General features: G+C 43.1%; 1 protein-coding gene across 10 annotated transcripts in view; it reads left to right on the forward strand.

Moving 5' to 3' along the window:
- The first annotated feature begins 1,411 nt into the window (after positions 1-1,411).
- Positions 1,412-18,067, forward strand: part of LOC110505056 (transcription factor COE3) — a 94,002-nt gene continuing 77,346 nt past the window's right edge. For 5 of the 10 annotated variants that reach the window (XM_090219705.1, XM_036969766.2, XM_090219709.1 and 2 more), the window contains exons 1-4: positions 1,412-2,146; positions 12,547-12,703; positions 15,404-15,467; positions 16,682-16,737. In XM_090219705.1, the coding sequence (XP_090075831.1) occupies positions 2,013-2,146; positions 12,547-12,703; positions 15,404-15,467; positions 16,682-16,737 (411 nt within the window). In that variant the 5' untranslated portion in view covers positions 1,412-2,012. The remainder of the gene's footprint in view (positions 2,147-12,546; positions 12,704-15,403; positions 15,468-16,681; positions 16,738-18,067) is intronic. The other 5 variants (XM_090219706.1, XM_090219707.1, XM_090219710.1 and 2 more) reach the window with 1 other exon arrangement.

An 18,067-nucleotide genomic window follows, 5' to 3' on the forward strand; every position in this document is an offset into this window, starting at 1 on the left:
ACAGTTCGTTTAAGTAACAGGAAAAACGTAGCCTATCTTTATTGAAGATTTTTTTTAGGTCCTATTGCGGTAATGTGACTTGCGATGACATGATATAGGCCACATGTGTCAAACTCATTCCACGGAGAGCCGAGTGTCTGCGGTTTTCCGCTCCTCCCTTGTACTTGATTGATGACATAAGGTCACTAATTAATAAGGAACAGCCCTCACCTGTTTGTCTGTCTTAATTGAAAGAAAAACCAAAAACCAAAAACCCGCAGACCCTCCATGGAATGAGTTTGACACCCCTGATTAGACCTACCGTGTTTTGTTGTGAGAAATTATGGATCAGGTTATTCCTTCTAAAAGTAGCATCGTATGGTAATTTATCAAGAGATTTAGAGATCTTTTTAAGTATAATCGAATTAATCTAGTCTACTTGTAGAGAAAGACATGTTGGCCTCCTAAATTGGAGAGGCTAAAGTTGTGTAAATATTTAATTGTGGTTGCTTTTGGGAGATTCCTTATTACTGAAATTGGAGTTGTCGTGGTAGCCATGGGCTATTGCGTTCACGGATCTGTCAAATTACCTGAAACAATTACATTGTTAAGAGTTTTTATTATTAATAACTATGAGACAGCACTATTATGATTAATATTATTATTATTAGGCTGTTGGGATCAATTGTATTACCATTGCTGGACGCAAAGGACTGCAAGTACACGGCGCTGTCAAATCTCATTGAACACGTTCACAAATACCATTCAACAATGCCAAGAGAAGCATGATTGCAAAAAAATGCCTGCACGCTATGGACCCCTCAAGAAAGACATATGGCAACAATTGTTCTGTTCCCCATCATGAGATATTAGCAAATGTTCAATCATCATGAAGTATATTTTCGTGTGTGGATGATGAGGGAGTGTGTCTATGTGTGCGCATGTTTGTGTATGTGTTCATACGCGCACGTCGGTATGTCTTTCTAAAAACAAATGACTTCTAATGACGATGTTGTGGAAGTCTATTGCTCCTTACAAACATAATGGATTTTATACAGTCCAATGCCACAACAAAATACAGTGAATATCCATCACAGACGTCCGTGCTGCTCAGTAATTCTGCACTCAAAGGACAGTATCAATGCTTTCAAATGAGAGGTCATCATTATGCCTTTATGAGCCAAATCAAAAAGTAGGCCAACATGCAAATCGACAGATTAATCTAGTAAAGCAATACGCATATTTGCGTCCACGCGCACAGCGCAGCAAAGCGTGCAATGTTGTACAGGTAAACACCGGGAAAGCTTTTGCCGCGAATTCAAAAAAATGACGTCACCGATGACTTCAGCCAATGAGAAGACAGAACTGCCATTGACGTTGAAATGATTTTTCCATATAAGGACTAGTCTCCGCCCCTGTCAAATCCATGCTTGTCTCCCTCGAGAGCACTAGAGCCTCCGAACCCGAGAGAAGGTGCGCTCCGCTGGGACAGAGGAAGCATAAAGAGACGGGGAGGGAGGGAATGAGATTTCTTGCTACCCAATCCCCCTTTTCCCCTGGGAGAGCAAGCCTTCCATGGTCCGTCCCTCCCTCTTGTTTGGTAATCATTTCATTTTACTCCTTTTTGAAGCAGTCGCTTGTTTTATCCCACTTTTCATTTCACAATCCCGTGCGCGTATGTTCGCCTTCTTCTGATCAACTTCGGCATCTCCCCTCTCTTTACTCACAACGAAAAGGTATCCTAGATCCCGGCTGATTCTTCTCCTTCGAGATGCTTAACTGTTCTAGCGCTCACCCTCTCTCCACCCTCTTTTAACTTGAGACCGGTTAAGCTTGAGCGAACTGAACTGGGGTTGGAATTAAAAATAAAGCGGAAAAACCCAAAGGGATACGACGCTCGTCTTTGGATAAGGACCGCTATCGCTTTCCCCCTTGTTGCACTTTGGGGAAGATTCTTCCCTTTTCAGTTGCTCGTCGTTAATCCAGGTGGCCTTGTGAGTTGGTTAAGAGAGAGTTCCCAGAAGGTTACTTTCATGTTCTCCATCCAGGACAGCCTCCCGCGGGGAGCCTTGACCATGAAAGAGGAACCGCTCACGAGTGGCATGACACCGGTCCGCTCTTGGATGCAGAGCGCGGGGATATTGGACGCGAACACAGCAGCACAAAGGTAGGTTAAACATCAACTAGACGCACATATGATAATCGCTGGACAGGATGCTGACAGATCACTGCAGATTGCCCGACAGTATACACTCGTAGCCTATGCGAGAACCACTCACATGAACGCTAAAGGTATAGGCTTACTGCGTTCCGGATAGAAAAGCATCTGTAAAGACGTTAACGGTTGGCCTTTTAAGTAGGCTACTGTATCCTGTATTGATTTGCAAAATAACTCTAGACTTAGTGCCCCAATACTTGTAAACATGTAGCAATGTGTAAACAGCCTAGCATCACAAAGCGTGGTGAGTGGAAGGCATTGAGCGCGATGCGCTTTCACATGATATGCCCGAATGAGCTCCAAGCAATTTGCTGTTATTGAAAACTCTTGACGCCGATAAGAAAATAACTCAACTATACAATACGCACCTACCGTCTAATAGAACGTCATCATATCTCTCGCATGAGTGACCTAATGTAAACCAAACACCGTTCCACAGTAGTGCTGGCTAAACAATAAGATCACCTCGAAGAGTTTGCCTCTGTGCATACGTTGATTGGTTCAGGAAGCCCTTACACATAGCCTAAATAAACCCCCAAATTATTTATATTATACTTTCTGTTGAACAAGTGCCAGTCCATACTTACAGCCTAACACAACTCTCATATGTAGGCCTATGCCTACATGTGATCTAGGCGTAAAGTTGCGTCCATTAAACTATGAAATTTGTGTTGGCCCATCCTATTGAATTCATATGAGCATTGTTGCTTTTCTATCATTTTAAACTATACCAAGACACATTCAATCGAATATTACTCATTTAGGCTATACGAAATAGTTGCGTATCCATCCAGCTGTGGGCAACTCGATTTTATGGACATGCTTGCGCTATTGTAAATGATTGATGTGGAGATTGACAGCGTGTTAAACAGTTCCACTATGCCACACAAGGAGAACATATCCTTTGTATTATTTAAGCCTACCTACAAGTGTAACTTTTAAGCTGTTTTGAAGTCATAATTAATTAGAAGGGCTTAATTAATAAAATGTCATATTTTCATAAATCAATTCGAATTGATAAAGTATTGATTCATGTTGCTGTTTGGGTCTAAAACAAATAAAACACGGTTTGTATAATATAAATAAATAATAGGGTAGGTGATCGTATTGAAAATATTGATGATGTGAGTGTATTGGCATAAATTGATTGGTTTCACTCAAATGTTTAAATACATGACTTCTGCTGACCTGCAATAATCTAGACCAGTTTAAATGCCTATGCTTTCTTTAAAATCTGATAATAATTCTATATAGGCCTACCGACAAATTACTTTTTGGTTTTAATGTTTCTGCGTGAACATCGTTAACCATCCAAAGTTGTCATCACGGAAAATAGTCACGACAAATCTCCCCTGTCTCTTGAATTGGGGTATCGCAGATTATATGATATACTATGTTTATTATTTATATTTACTCTTACAATGTAAACAACTAAAACCGTTGCTCCTGGGTTTAGGTCAATATTTACGTCAGTTTGCGGCATCAACAATTTGTTATGGTGCACGGTGCACATGGCCGACAGTTTGACACATCCCGTTGTCTGAACTAAAGAAATAAAGAGCCAAAAATGTTAACAAGAGCAAGCCTACTGAAGCTCACCTTTACCATCTTCCATGTTCAATATGCTATTCGTTTTTCAGTGCATTTTGAGCATGCAAGATGAGACTATATCATATATGCTCAGAGTATAGGCCTATCGTGTAAGTGACCCTCAGCTCTTCAAGAGGCCGCGAGTGGTGGTGTCATGTTAGACAACAGCAGTACGTTATAATGAACTAGGATAGATACGTTTATTCTGTGTTAGTTGTCATTCTATCGCACACACAGACATCCACCCGGGAGTTCAAGTCCGATAAGCGGGTCAATTGACATGTCCGCTCACGGGTGAGCGCGTCGACGACACGTTTGTAGGCTATACTGGTTTTCTTACGGTGTCAATCCATTTTTAAGTCCACAAACTTACTTTAATGTGTTCACAATTTTCCCTTCATCACAATGCAATGATATCTTTTGGGGAGAAATCGACCCGCTGCAGCATCTGCATAACTGTAAATGTCAGTTTTAATATTTGGTGTTCACTGAATGATGCTTCATTTAATGCGACGTTTAACTGACATGCAGTTGAATTTCGCATTAATTAAACCCATGTGTCACACATTTATCCTCTGTAACACAAAGAGAATTCATAGAACTGATATGCGTTGAGTGGTCGGCAGTATACAAGTTATTGATCAGTACTGGTTGACAGCTGCATTACTTTGCATTGGTAGCTACACTTCAATTTGGCTGAACAGATACAGGCTATACGGTGGGTGATATTATATATTGTTAAAGTGCATCACTTTACATTATGTGAAATATTGAACATGTAAAATGTACACTTATCTAGATTAATATATTGCAAAAATAAAACAAGTGGCTTTTATTAGTGACAGTACATTCGTTATTTATTATACTATTTGAATTGTTTCCAAAAATCATTATCCGAGAACATTTGCTATATGATTTGAACACATTTTGTATTTTCTTTTTATAGCAGGTTGTCAGATAATTCTCCCTCCCAGTGCATTTAAAGATTATGCATCGCTCATCAGGCATGTCCTTTTTTGTGTGTTTGACTTTTGTGGAGTGCAATGCATTGTGTCTGTGTCATTTTGCAAGGTAGATTGTTGATTTAAATGTTTAACTCTCATGGACAAGTAGCTAATGTGTAGTCCAGCTGCAAAAAGGACACTCCTATAGAGGAAATTCAGGTTTGAGGCATTGAGAGATGAAATCTTACCAAAAATTGCATGTGAGTTACCCATACCCAATTTATACCATGCCACAAAAAGTTTGATTTAAAAAAAGTACATTCCCCAAAACTCCATTGAGGGGCAATGCCCAAACAGTGAGTTTCTTAATGTCAAGTCACATTGCAGAAAATAGTTGCATTTGTGCGTGTAGATGATGTTTCTTGTTATGGGGTAAGGGAAAAGTACTCTGTAGAGCCTCTGGCCTTCTCTGGATTCTGGAACCCTAGTGTACTTTGCTTGTGACCTAGTGTTAATAAAGACAGAACTGGAGACTTTGAGTTAGTTTTGTTCAGCACTAGAATGTGGTTGTGGATAGATCTGTTTTGGATAGTAAAGTGTTTCATTAAGAAATGGTCATTGCTGATTTAAATGTGCAAAGCATTGGTCTGGATCGCTTTCAGAGACACTCCCCTAGCTTATGCCCACCATAACTGCCTTTCCCGATCTAACCCCAAAAACAGCCATTCCACTGAGGCAGGGAGAGGAGGGGTATGTATGTGTGTGTGTGTGTGTGTGTGTGACTGAGTGGTCTGCACAACTAAGGAACAGATTTAACTTGACCCTCCCCAGTTGCCACTGTAAAATCGAGCAAAGTGAATTATGTTGCCCCTGTCTTTGTCTGCTAGGAGGAGGAGGGGGGAACTTAATAAAGTGCAAGTTCCCAAGCTTAGCAGAAGACTGAGTGTTCCGCGTTCACTGGCAGCAGCCGATGAGACTGATAGCCCAGGATTCTATATCCAGAGCCCAATCCGTCACTGCCTCAATCATCGCCAGTCACTGGACTCAAAATATGGAGACAATACTCCCTATTGGCCTCAGGCATATGGGACGGAGAAACCCATTTGTACAGACAGACATATTTGTGCGGTGTGGCACTCACTCATATTTCACATCACCACATGTCGTCTTGGGAGAGATTTTTGTCCAAGGTTCATTTCACTGTAACCTATCATCATTCACAATCCCCGAGGTCAATGAATATGTCTGACCTCTTATTTCTTAGTTGTTAGAGAGCAAAATAGATATCGTGAAATGAGCATTTCTCCCCTATTTCCCCCTATTCAATTCAGCTACATTTGACTGAGCCTTGTGGAATAGTGTCAGATAGTTCAAACAAGGCCCTCACAGTGCATTCACCCTGTTGCAGCGTGTTCCGGTACATTCTATCTAACACGTTGCGCGGTGGTGACAATACGGCGACTCGCGTAAACATATATAGTCGACCCTTCGTCTCACTGCTACATCTCAGCCACCAGTTCATTGGATCCCGCAACAGAAACAAGTGTTTCTCACCAGCTGCCCCTAAACGTGCAAACAATTAGTTGGCTTGAGCGAGGCCACCATCTTTACGACCCCCATTAGAAGTGTGCAGGTGACCAACTAATGGTTTCAGCTGTGGCCCACTCATTAAGTTTGCAGAGGTATGTGTGTTGCGAGGACCAGGGTGCTGCTTTGATTTTCAGTCTAGGGACAGGTGCGCCTCGGCTCAACCTGTAGTAAACACCGGACAGGGAGAAAGTCTAGTAAAAAAAATACTGTTGCAACCTGAGGAAATAGCTGACACCAAAACAGTGAAAAACTCAAGGTGAAGATATACTCTGCATTTTTTGCAGAATTCACACATTTTTATAGAGTATTTGGTGCGTGCTACAGTACATGCCAAATAAAGTAACTTATGGCTTAGGTCTTGATATACAGTACAAGTTGTCGTATATTTTCATGCAATGATGGATAGAGCACTATTTTACCCTTAGTTGATGTTAAGTAAGTGTTTGCCCACATGTTTGGATTTGCATTGAAGTTTGAACTAAACACACCGTCTGTGTCCATCACAGCTGTTGCGTAACTTGTTCCACGTGTGTGCACTGTGCAATGCTTTTGTGAGAAAGGCAGCCGTTCTAGTTGAGGAAACTGTTGGTGTTTTGATTTTCATTCGTGAACCCTAATCGTCTGTGTCATTTTTTGATTTATTTACCCAGCCAGCTCAGAGAAACATTACCCCATTGGCCAAAAGTGGCGTAGTTGTCTTGCTGCAATTGCCAAACAATTGGACGAAAGGGTTTTTTTACCCTATGATAGTGCTCTTTTTACAGTTAGAGAAAAAGGTAGCAGTATTTCTGACAGTGTGCAAAACGAGTGTTTGTACAGTATGAGTGTGTACCAATTAGTACACAGTGAGCAGTGTTCCATGTGTGAGCGTGTCGTAAGTGTAAAAAAAAAACAAGTTGTGCCGAGGATCCACAAGCATGTCTGTGTGGGTGTTAGCTGTAGACTTGTTTGTGTGGTTTTGTAGGCCAGTACTTTTCAAATCCCTTTTTACAAGTAGTATTTTATATTCTTTGAAGAGATGCTCATTCCATTCTACTTCAATAGAAAGTACTACTTTTCTGCCACAGCATTACCTGTAGGGAGGGGAGATGAGTAGGAAGGGTAGAGGGGCTTCTGTATCATTCTTCTGAATTGAGGTGTAAAAACAATGTGAAACTGTGATTTTCTTTTCAATATCCGTTTCCTGGCGAGGTAATTGATGCTTCTCACACGCCAATGTAGTGGCAACACCTCTCTTCTGATGACTGAATTCTGTTTCAGATGTTATCGATGCAGAGTGACACTGACGTTTTTTCAATTGCGCTCGTAAGATTGTGATGTTTGATTGGTCACTGACTGGCCAAATCATTCACTGGGTTTTTTTTGAATTCTAAAATGGCATAATGAGATTCCTGAAACCTGATTGCTCAAAGACTGACAGATGTTCAACTACGAGGCAGCTTATTGCTTTAGCGATGGGATAGTTCATTGGGGCAGATAGAGGAGACCGTATACGGGATTTGTTTCCCACTATGATGGTGGTTTTTTGTTTTGGATTTCTTAAGGCAAAGCGTTGTCGTAGCGACATAACAACCTTGCAATATGTGGCTAATACTAAATGGTTGGTCCTATATTGTGAGAGGGGAGAGGAGAGATGTCTAAGGGAGTGCGGTGATAGGTTTCATCAGACATAACTTCAGACTGAAAGCATCCGAGACTACCCATCCTGCCTACCGAGGGTATAGTGTTTCAAAACACACACACAGGCGAGGGCTGTCCTCCTGCCGTGTTCCAGGCTTCCACTCATTAGCTCATATTACACGGCTAATAAGAGCTAACCAAACAAGCACTAGGGAGGGAGCGGCCCTGACTGGGCAAATGTATGCCGGAGTAATTGTGTATCGGCTGCATAAATTACACTCTTCCTTATGCGCGCGCGCGCACACACACACACACACACACACACACACACACCAACATTTGCATATATTTCATGTGACCCCCCCAACATTTGCTGGTGCAATTAGTGTAAGTCTGAATTTAGATAGGTCAATGTTCCTTACATTGGTTTTCCATGCTGTTTTATTCTGATACCCCCCCTCCCTTTTACGATCTCCTTTGGTTTGTCCTTGGTTTTATACTCAACGTTTTCTCTGTGTTAGTCCTATATCTTTGTCACCTACTGTCCTCTCCAGGGACAGACCAAGTTGCAACCCAGAGAGGGGTGGCCGTACAACCACCACAGAGGTTGTGTGATTTACAGTTCCACTATTCATTAGATTAACACAGTGGCAGTAGGCCAGAGAGAGGAGATTGTTAATACTCTGCTTGCATCCCATTTGTATAAACAAGGCAATGGTATATGGCTCATTAGGCTGTCCTGCAGGAAGCAGCCGGCCGCGCTGGTTAAAGACTCCGCCGCTCGGTCGGTAGGTCGGTCACACCCCATCACCCAGCTGATTAATGCTGGAGGGGTGCGGGCCGTGTCCACTGTGCCCACTCTGGTGGCACAGGGGATGCTCTCTACCCAGGGGAGAGTGGAGGCAGTGGGAAGGGCAACCACTGATCGCTCCCTTAAAGCCACAATCTGGAAGATTTACCAGCTGCTCATGGGTACTATTTCACAGCTATATGTAGAACAATATATTTTATACATGTACGTGCATACAAACACACACACACACACACACACACACACACACACACACACACACACACACACACACACACACACACACACACAGTACAGTCAACAGTGTCCATTTTAGAAGGAGAACCCTTCTGCTGCATGTTCATTAGTAGATCATTTCAGAGCAGAAGTCTCAGTGCTTAATATCTATTTCCCTGAAGTGTGCAGGCCCTCCAGCAGTCAGGACTTTAGCCCGGGGTTACCTTTTTCATTTATCAGAATTAGAATTTGCTGCATTGCATTAAGCCGATACTGCCGAAGAATGTACACTTTGACCACCATCCTAATGCTGCATGGCGGATAGCTGGACCTACAAATGAATTCAAATGATGTAGAATCTCCTTTTATTTTAATTTTTTTTTTTTATAGTCTTTAAAACCACAACTCAAAATCTTGTTAAATTCTCTAATGACTTTAGATCAATTGTACCAGCCCATGTTAAAACGACTAGTTCAGTAAACATACCATCCCTATCGGAGCGTTGACGTCAGCTACAGAATGGACATGGGCTTTTTGGCGTCAGCTGATTGTGTTGAGAAGTGACTGGATGACAGTTGCTACTTCACACGTGATCTCTTCCTTCAGCGTTTACAGTGGGGGGTGAAGTGTCAACGCGCATGTAGGGTGGAGGCCCGTCAGAAGCTCTGTTAGCGCTATTTGTTGTCGGTCTGTTGCCCTCTGATTTACACGGCCTGTGTAGTATAAACCTGTGTGCCATCGATACTGTTTTTATTATACTGAGTGCTAAGGCCGCGCGCTACAGGCCGCCGCGCCCAGTCATAAGTGGATGTGGCTGCAATTAGCATAATTGAAATAATAACGCTAACAAGCTTTCTGTGTCGATAGAGTGCAGAGAGATCTGGATGTGCTGAGACTGGCTCTGGCACTGCCGCCGTGGCTGGAGGTCTCAACGTATCCCCGATGTTCTGGCGTAGCTTCATAATTGGGGTAATGGTGTTGAAGGGGGGGGGGGGGGGGGGGGGGGGGGGGTTATACATGTAATTGGAGGTGGGAAGTGATATGATAGTGAGGGCTGTTTCTCACTCGAGTCTTGTTTTATTAATTGTTAGGTAGTTAAGTATAATTTTGAGTTTTCCCCCCAGATGATTTCTATGTAGGCCATGGCAGTTGTACGGTCACCTAATGTTTGTGTTCAGCAAAACATCTAGCAACTTTGTGGGATTTTTTCCCCCATCCACTTTTTAGGATTTGTTTTTGACTTTTTGCAGGATTTTTAACGAGGGTTTGCTAGATAGGAAAAAAAATCCCCTGTCAGTCCCACGCTTAATATTTAGTAGCACTGAAACCATGACGTCAGATAGGCCCTAACTCTCTTTCTCTCATATCTCCTCCCGATGTAAAACGCCATTCTCCCATGTGCAACCTTTTTGTCTTTGTGTCTTCAGAACTGAGTCCAGGAATTCGCTTTCAACAACTCGGTTACAAATGAGGCAGTCAGCATTGGTAATGGGGGTGCAGAAAGGTCACACCTGTATTAATCTAGCGCCTGCGGACTATACCCATGAGCGCAGAGAGAAAGCAACCAGGCAACTTTCCAAAAACACTTGCTCCGCCCTCCAAGAAAAATGCAGCAAGTGAATAAATATTTCGACATGAACCGCTTTGCGATTGTGTGGCACACGGAGGTGTGTGAATCTTACTCCTCAGCCTGAGGTGGAGCTAGCTTTTCACGTGGCGCTGACTGGTAAGATGCTTCGGGCGGGCGGTCACCCATGCTAGCAAAGCAGACATCCTGCGTTCGAGCCTCGACGTGAGGCCGAATCAGGAGGAAGTGGTAATTGCTAAGCAAGCAGCGTGGCGCCCATTCCACTTGGAATCTCGTATTGATCGTGGTTATTTGTTTTGTTAGTGTAGATAAATGAGATATCAGCAACCAAGTTGAACAGAGATTGATACCAAAGCATTATGATATTTAGATGTTTCATTGATTTAACAACAGAGCTCCTATAGCTGCCTGCAAGCGTTTGTTTATACATTTAGATCTGTCTGCGATTTTAAAAAGCAATTACGCTCATGCATCCTTGAACATTTTCCTGAATGAGGAATCGATTCTTGGATCTAGAAATCGGTTTATATTGAAGCTATGAGATGAGCAGAGATGCATGAGATATCTTACAACAACAAAAAATTGCTCTCTGTCCACGGCCTGGAGAAGTTAGGCACAGTCTTCCAGACCACAAGGTACACGTAAAGTCAATCAGTCCAAATCATTCTGACACTGCAATCTGTCGTCTATTGTCTTCACCTGAAGACATGATTCTGCACCATATTCATTTTACATGTGTTTATTTCCATTCAGTTTCTTTTGTATGTTTCTCTCATGTCGTCTCAACTTCATTTGTTGTTGTTGTTGCAAGTGGTTATCAATGTTCACCACAATCTGCCATTTATTAGTGACAGGTCAAGAATCAGTGTGTAACGTCACCCATTCAGCTTCTTCTAGATATCATTTCCTCTTTCTCCAAAATCAATTGAATTAAGTTCAGATGGTTAAAAACCTTCTACATTAATTCCTCTCCAAAGCTTTGAAACCTTTTCAATTTGAATTTGTCATCTATTCCACACCATGTCACCTTTTGAATTGGCATTCACTTCAAAACTTCACTTTTAATCTAAATGAACTCCAACCCTGGTTAGCAGTGTGTGTTAGTAGACATCCTCCGTCTCTAAATCAATGGTGAAAAGGGCCGAGTGTGTGTGTGTGTGTGTGTGTGTGTGTGTGTGTGTGTGTTTGTGTGTGCGCATATGGCGCACGCCGAGTGTGTGGAGGTCTTTTATTCTCCGGGCCCAGGGGATGCAGGGCAGAGTTTGACTGACAGGTCAGGGAAAACTGGAGTGGCGCGGTTGCCAAGCCGAATGGTACCCCACAGCGCTTGGCACGAACCGAGGCAGACGCTGCCTTCTGGAGTCCTTGCTACCCAGCCAAATTCACATTGTTGAGGTGGTCGAGGAGACAAATAACACAAAGGAACGCGTGGCACACACAGGGAACGTGAAGAGGGGGCCAAGTGTCTTTCATTTATCACTCTCTCTTTCGCTCTCTCGTCTCCACTTTTCTCTCCTTCTTTTCATTATTTGTGTTTGTGTTTTTAACTTAGGTTTTGAAAGATTACTGTTTGGGTTATTTTGCAGTCGGTGCTGATAGTAGTAATTGACCTGACTAACATCCATTTTTTGTCAGAACAATGAACACGTTTTGAAACGTAGGTTTCTTAAATGAAACCAAGAACTGCATGCTAATACTGCTAGGCTAGGACTCTAGGCCCTATTCAATCCCTACTGCTCCAGGGTTTCTTCTATGCGAGGCGTCATACTTAAATTATACTTAAATTATTGGAAAACTTTATTTTAGTTTCACACAGTAAACAACATTTTGTTTTACCTGCAGAAACAGCTTGTGATTGAATAGCGCCTGCTGTGTTTTGAATTGCCCCGGTGCTCCTTGGCTACACGGTACTAACCAAATTTCATCCTTCTCTCCCTCCCCCATTTGCTCTCCCCCTGTCCCCCCCTCTCTCTCTCTCTCCTATCTATAGCGGTGTAGGTCTGGCCCGGGCTCACTATGAAAAACAGCCCCCCTCGAACCTACGCAAATCCAACTTCTTCCACTTCGTGTTGGCGCTGTACGACCGACAGGGCCAGCCCGTGGAGATCGAGAGAACCTCTTACATAGACTTTGTGGAGAAAGACAAAGTAAGACCAACACACAAAGGGGAATGGGGAGGAGGGCATGTGTGCCCAGGTATAGCTGGCATTGGGGGTCAAAGGGTGGTGTTGACGCTGGGGCCAGTGTTTGTGGGACGTCATTCCTTCTGCTTCATTCAGTACTATAGCGCAGTGATGCTTTTGAAATATGAAATGTCTAGCACAGAAGCTGTGGATACACTCACAGTTTTCTTGATGTCAAGTCGAGAGCAATATTTTTTTCCCTATATTGTTTGTTGATTTATTATGTACAGTACACTGCAATGCACTGTAATGCGTTTCTTTAGTGAATTCGATTTTTATTCATTCTATATCTCTACATTCTGTAACAGAATTATATTCTATTTTCTATACACTAATTTAATTATTGATTTGATTTTAATTTCATAAACAGAATTGTACACATTTATTTGAAGATAATATACTTTATGTAAATTATATATTGATTATGTCCACCTCATAAATAAAGATCATGTTTTCATTTAATTAACAGATTTGACATATTGTAAGTATCTGTTGTTGTAATTCAATACTAATTCAAAGTATTTGATTTCAGAAAGTACATTAAGCTCTTGAGATTTCTTACAATTACTGAAAGATTGTAATCCTGAGAGCTGTTTGAGGATAGAAACCATTCAGATATAGAAGCACTCACAGTTTACAAAGAACCTGTCGGGGGGCAGTGATGAGCAGAAAGCAGGAAATCTTGAATGAAGCAGTTTTGATTCAGCTTTAAATCAGACATTAAACTCAAATAATATTTTTACTTAAGTCATTTTGATAAGAGGTTACGTGAAGGTATCTATTTAAAAAAAAAAATCTAATTTGTATTCATTAATTTGTATTAATTTGTATTATTTCAGGGTGGCAGGTAGCCTAGTGGTTAGAGTGTTGGGCCAGTAACCAAAAGGTTGCTGGATTGAATCCCAAAGCTGACAAGGTAAAAATCTGTCATTCTCCCCCTGAACAAGGCAGTTAACCCACTGTTCCCCGGTAGTTTGTCATTGTAAATAACAATTTGTTCTTAACTGACTTGCCTAGTTAAAAAAATAAAAAATAATACAAGATTGGAGAGCAAATATGATGATTTGATCAGACATGCTTATGAAAAGCCTTTGTATTCGTTTTAAGCAGTAGTTGTTAATGTCATTTATTGTACATTCATGTGCCATCTACAAGCTCTGTTATATAGTTGACCAGTCTATGAGGCTCTCTCTCTCTGCCTCTCTCTCTGCCTCTGGTATTTGTTCAGCAGTACCTGTGCTCTCAGTGGTAATGGTAACCCACTTCTCTGTCTGCCGCCTGGGCCATTCTGCCGTGCTGCCAGGGGGTTGTTCTCAGTAAAAGGTTACAGAGAACAGCTCCGCCCACGGTCAGGAGGGACAGCGGCCAGCTGGCACGGCCGCTCCTCCCGTCCTCCCTGCCCGTTCCCCTCTGCCTTGACCTCCAGCCTGCCCCTGGGCCCCTGCCAAGACTCCACGGCACACTTGGCACTGCAGGGCGGAGGGGGAAGGAGAGAGAGAGATTGCGAGGGAGGGAAGGAGAAAGAGACAGGGAGAGAGGGAGAGAGGAGCGGATGTGGCCTCTCTCCCGGTGCCCGCCCGTTGAAGAGGTGACACGAGATCAGTGAGAGCGACTTGGGCCACCTGGGATCTGAGGTCATCGGTGACCGTGGCGACCAACACTAACTGGGCACTGTCACTTAGACTTTTACTACATCTCTCTGTTTAGCTGTGGTAACAGGGTTGTTTTAGCTCTCACCTGGGTTTGTCCTTTTGTTCTTGATGTTTGATTTATTCCTGGCTAGACGATGCAACAGTAAAGCAGCTGGTTTGTTGTGTGCGTGTCAGCGACGGGAGTTGGAGGAAAGATGGAGATTCCATGTTGTATATCATCATGGACCTGCGGTGGGATTTTGGGCCTAGACAAATACTCAAAAATAGCAAGGGCTTAGCAACTTCATAAATATAACTCAATCAGAGAACGGTGTGGATTGTCCTCAGACTTTATGGGAAAAGAGATTTGTTTTTAAAAACATGAACCCCTAGAACTTACTTTCCCAGAACTGTCTTCCTGTACGAATCTAGTAGATATTACAAATGTTCCATTTAATTCATATGTTTTCGGTATCATACCATTATTCGAAATACCTGTTATTGTGGACACACAGGCAGTGTGATATACCTTAACTAACAGCTTTCTGATCGCAAGCTCATTCGACCTCAAATGAAACCACAGGGTAATAACAGTGTTATAACAGCGGATAACCAGTAATAATGCTGGTTGGTCCCCTGACCTCTTATGGGATTTATGTGTCCTCTTCAGATGATCTCTAATTGGATGCAGTGGATGCCGTATTAGTCTGGGTATTCCCTGTGGCACCAGAGTTGGGTTTAAGATTTCGATTTGTGGCCCAACATCTGCTTGGATTAGGACCGGGATGTTGGTCTCTTCGGAGAATGTCAGTGGTAGAGTAGATTGAGACGGGAGCGTAGATTAGGATGGTCTAGTTCTTTTTTTTTTTACAGGTAGTTCATTTAGTTGTGAGATATTGGATGACGTACAAGAGCCTTTATGACAACACAGCAGGGGACTAAATGGGCCGATGTTGCCTTTGATTTTGGGTGTCGCCTCAAAAGCTGAGAGCCGTCTTGATGATTTTTCTGTGTTTGAATTTGACTCTTTCAGGAGTACAATGGAGAGAAGACCAACAACGGCATCCATTACAGGCTACAGCTCCTGTACAGTAACGGTAAGACCACAATAATCCCTCCAAACATACTGCAGAGTTCTCTCTCTTCTCGCTGCTCTCCGTGGAAAAATTAGCTTTAGCACTTTCAGGAAAAACATTTAGCATTTACGTTTGAGTCATTTAGGAGACGCTCTTATCCAGAGCGACTTACAGGAGCAATTAGGGTTAAGTGCCTTGCTCAAGGGCACATCAGCAGATTTTTCACCTAGTCGACTCAGGGATTCGAAACAGCTACCTTTTGATTACTGGCCCAACGCTCTAACTGCTAGGCTAGGACATTAAATAGAAAAGGACAACATAAATATAAACGATAATCCTCATCACATCTGGAATTATATTTGACGAGCAAATCCTAAAGTCTGTTTTGGTCATTGGGGAAAAGATCTTGAAATTTGAACACTGATCACTGATCTGTGGTCATTTTAATGCACAAAGCTTAGATTCCCGTTGCCATGGATTTTGTTTTGAGACCACATCCCGGGAAGAAACAGAAGACTGTGGGTGGGGTACAGTACAATTCACAAGTAATCTAAAAATGACCTTTTTTTATATATTTTTTTATTTTTAAAAAGGACAAAGAAATGGCGAGAGAACACCAAAGCCTGACGCAATTACAGGCAAGAAATAGAAAATCGTCTCGTTTCCCATAGTCGCTTTTTGACTACCTACCCCCTGTTGTGTTTATGCCGTATTTACGCTCCGTTGCAAAGCTAATAAAAGATAAGCAATAATGATTGCTATTTAATTTGTCTGTGAATGAGAACTCCAAAACGGCAGCGGGAGCGAGGGGGAACTCGGCAGTTGCAGCCGGGAAATTATAAATAGTAAAAGCTAGAGAGCACAGGCTTGTTTGTTTTTGCTGAGGGGGGTTTAGAAAAGCTTGGTCCCCATGACAAGCACGACAGAAAACATAAAGACACTACGGGGACACGGATAAACAGAATTCGGTGAGAAGATGCTATTAGAAATTCGTTGTTTATGTTTCTCTTTCTGTGAAAGAAGTGAATTTGCATTTGAGGCTGATGTTTAGACTGCTGTTGTTGCTCGAGACATTTAATTTGGCTCAACCACACGCCTACTTCTATGCAAATTGTTTACAGAGGAAGATGACATTAAACTTGTCGTTCTGTCAATGGATCGTAACATTTCAATAATCCAAATTGGTGTCATGTGTAATTGCAGGATATCTGATACATATTTGTGTTGTGTTGCAGGCATCAGGACAGAACAAGATCTGTTTGTACGGCTAATAGACTCCATGACCAAACAGGTGAGCTTTCTCCTTACTCTGATCCCAGCCGTTCAACAGGTGACCAGGGAAGTGTGAACATTGTTTCCAGTAGCAGGGTTTCACTACGTATCATACTGCAAACCACCACCCATTTTGTACATAATGTAACATGAGTCAACCTATCCCACCTGGGATTTGAACCCATGAACACAGACACCCTTCAGTCATTTTACCCGCTGAGCTAAAGTGCTATCAATTTACAGTACCCCAGTGGCAAATAACTAGTCTTGACCAGTCAGGCTAGAAGACATAGGGCATCCTGGCTCCACCATACACTGTGCTGTACTGTATACTCCTTCCCATCCGCCCACCCTCCCATCCTGTCCCCAGCCCACCAGGCCCTCCCTGTCCCCAGCCCACCAGGCCCTCCCTGTCCCCAGCCCACCAGGCCCTCCCTGTCCCCAGCCCACCAGGCCCTCCCTGTCCCCAGCCCACCAGGCCCTCCCTGTCCCCAGCCCACCAGGCCCTCTCTATCCCCAGCCCACCAGGCCCTCTCTGTCCCCAGCCCACCAGGCCCTCTCTATCCCCAGCCCACCAGGCCCTCCCTGTGTCGCCATGTCAGGCTGTCACAGATCGATGCGGCAACGAGGTCCTCGACAAAGCGCCAGCCACGGAAACCAATCAATAGCCCTTAATGTGCTGCAGCGACGGCGCGCCGGAGACAATAATTCTGACAACAACACAAGGAGCTTTCTACCTCGGGTGCGCCACTCAAATCCCTCCCTCCTGCCTAGACTTGGACAGACAGACATGCAGACTTTGCATACTGTAGTGTGTCCACCCACAGAAAGGCAGCCATCTAGCAGCCAGAGGGGGGCCCATGTCTATTGATTGGCTGTTAGGAGCCCATTCTCAGACACTCCTATTGGCAAATTCAAACATATTACTGTATATAATGCATTTACCTGGAAGGCAGTATGTTGCACACAATAGGAATACAAATAATCTTCTTTTAATAGTGGATGTGTAGGAAAATATATCTGTTTGATATCCCCCTTCAGTCTGTCTTATCATCCTCAAAAAAGCAGAATCTTGACTCTCCTTTTTCGCCTTTTTCAACATGGTGGTATTACTCACGTATGTCCATGATATACCCCCATGAAAACTCCCAGACTAGCTCCAGGGGGTGGAGCGGCTACTTGAATCAGAAATGATGATGTATAAATATCGACCCGATACCCCCCCCCCCACACACACACCTCCTCTCCTCCCCACACACACTCCCACTCCCTTTCCCTGGTCCCTGTTGCAATCCCCACCCCTTCTGGCGAAATTGGCAGATTTTAATATAGAGGCTGGGAGGAATCAA

This window comes from Oncorhynchus mykiss, chromosome 25 (genome assembly GCF_057628025.1).
Source record: "Oncorhynchus mykiss isolate SJ-2025 chromosome 25, ASM5762802v1, whole genome shotgun sequence".
NCBI classification, from domain to species: domain Eukaryota; kingdom Metazoa; phylum Chordata; class Actinopteri; order Salmoniformes; family Salmonidae; genus Oncorhynchus; species Oncorhynchus mykiss.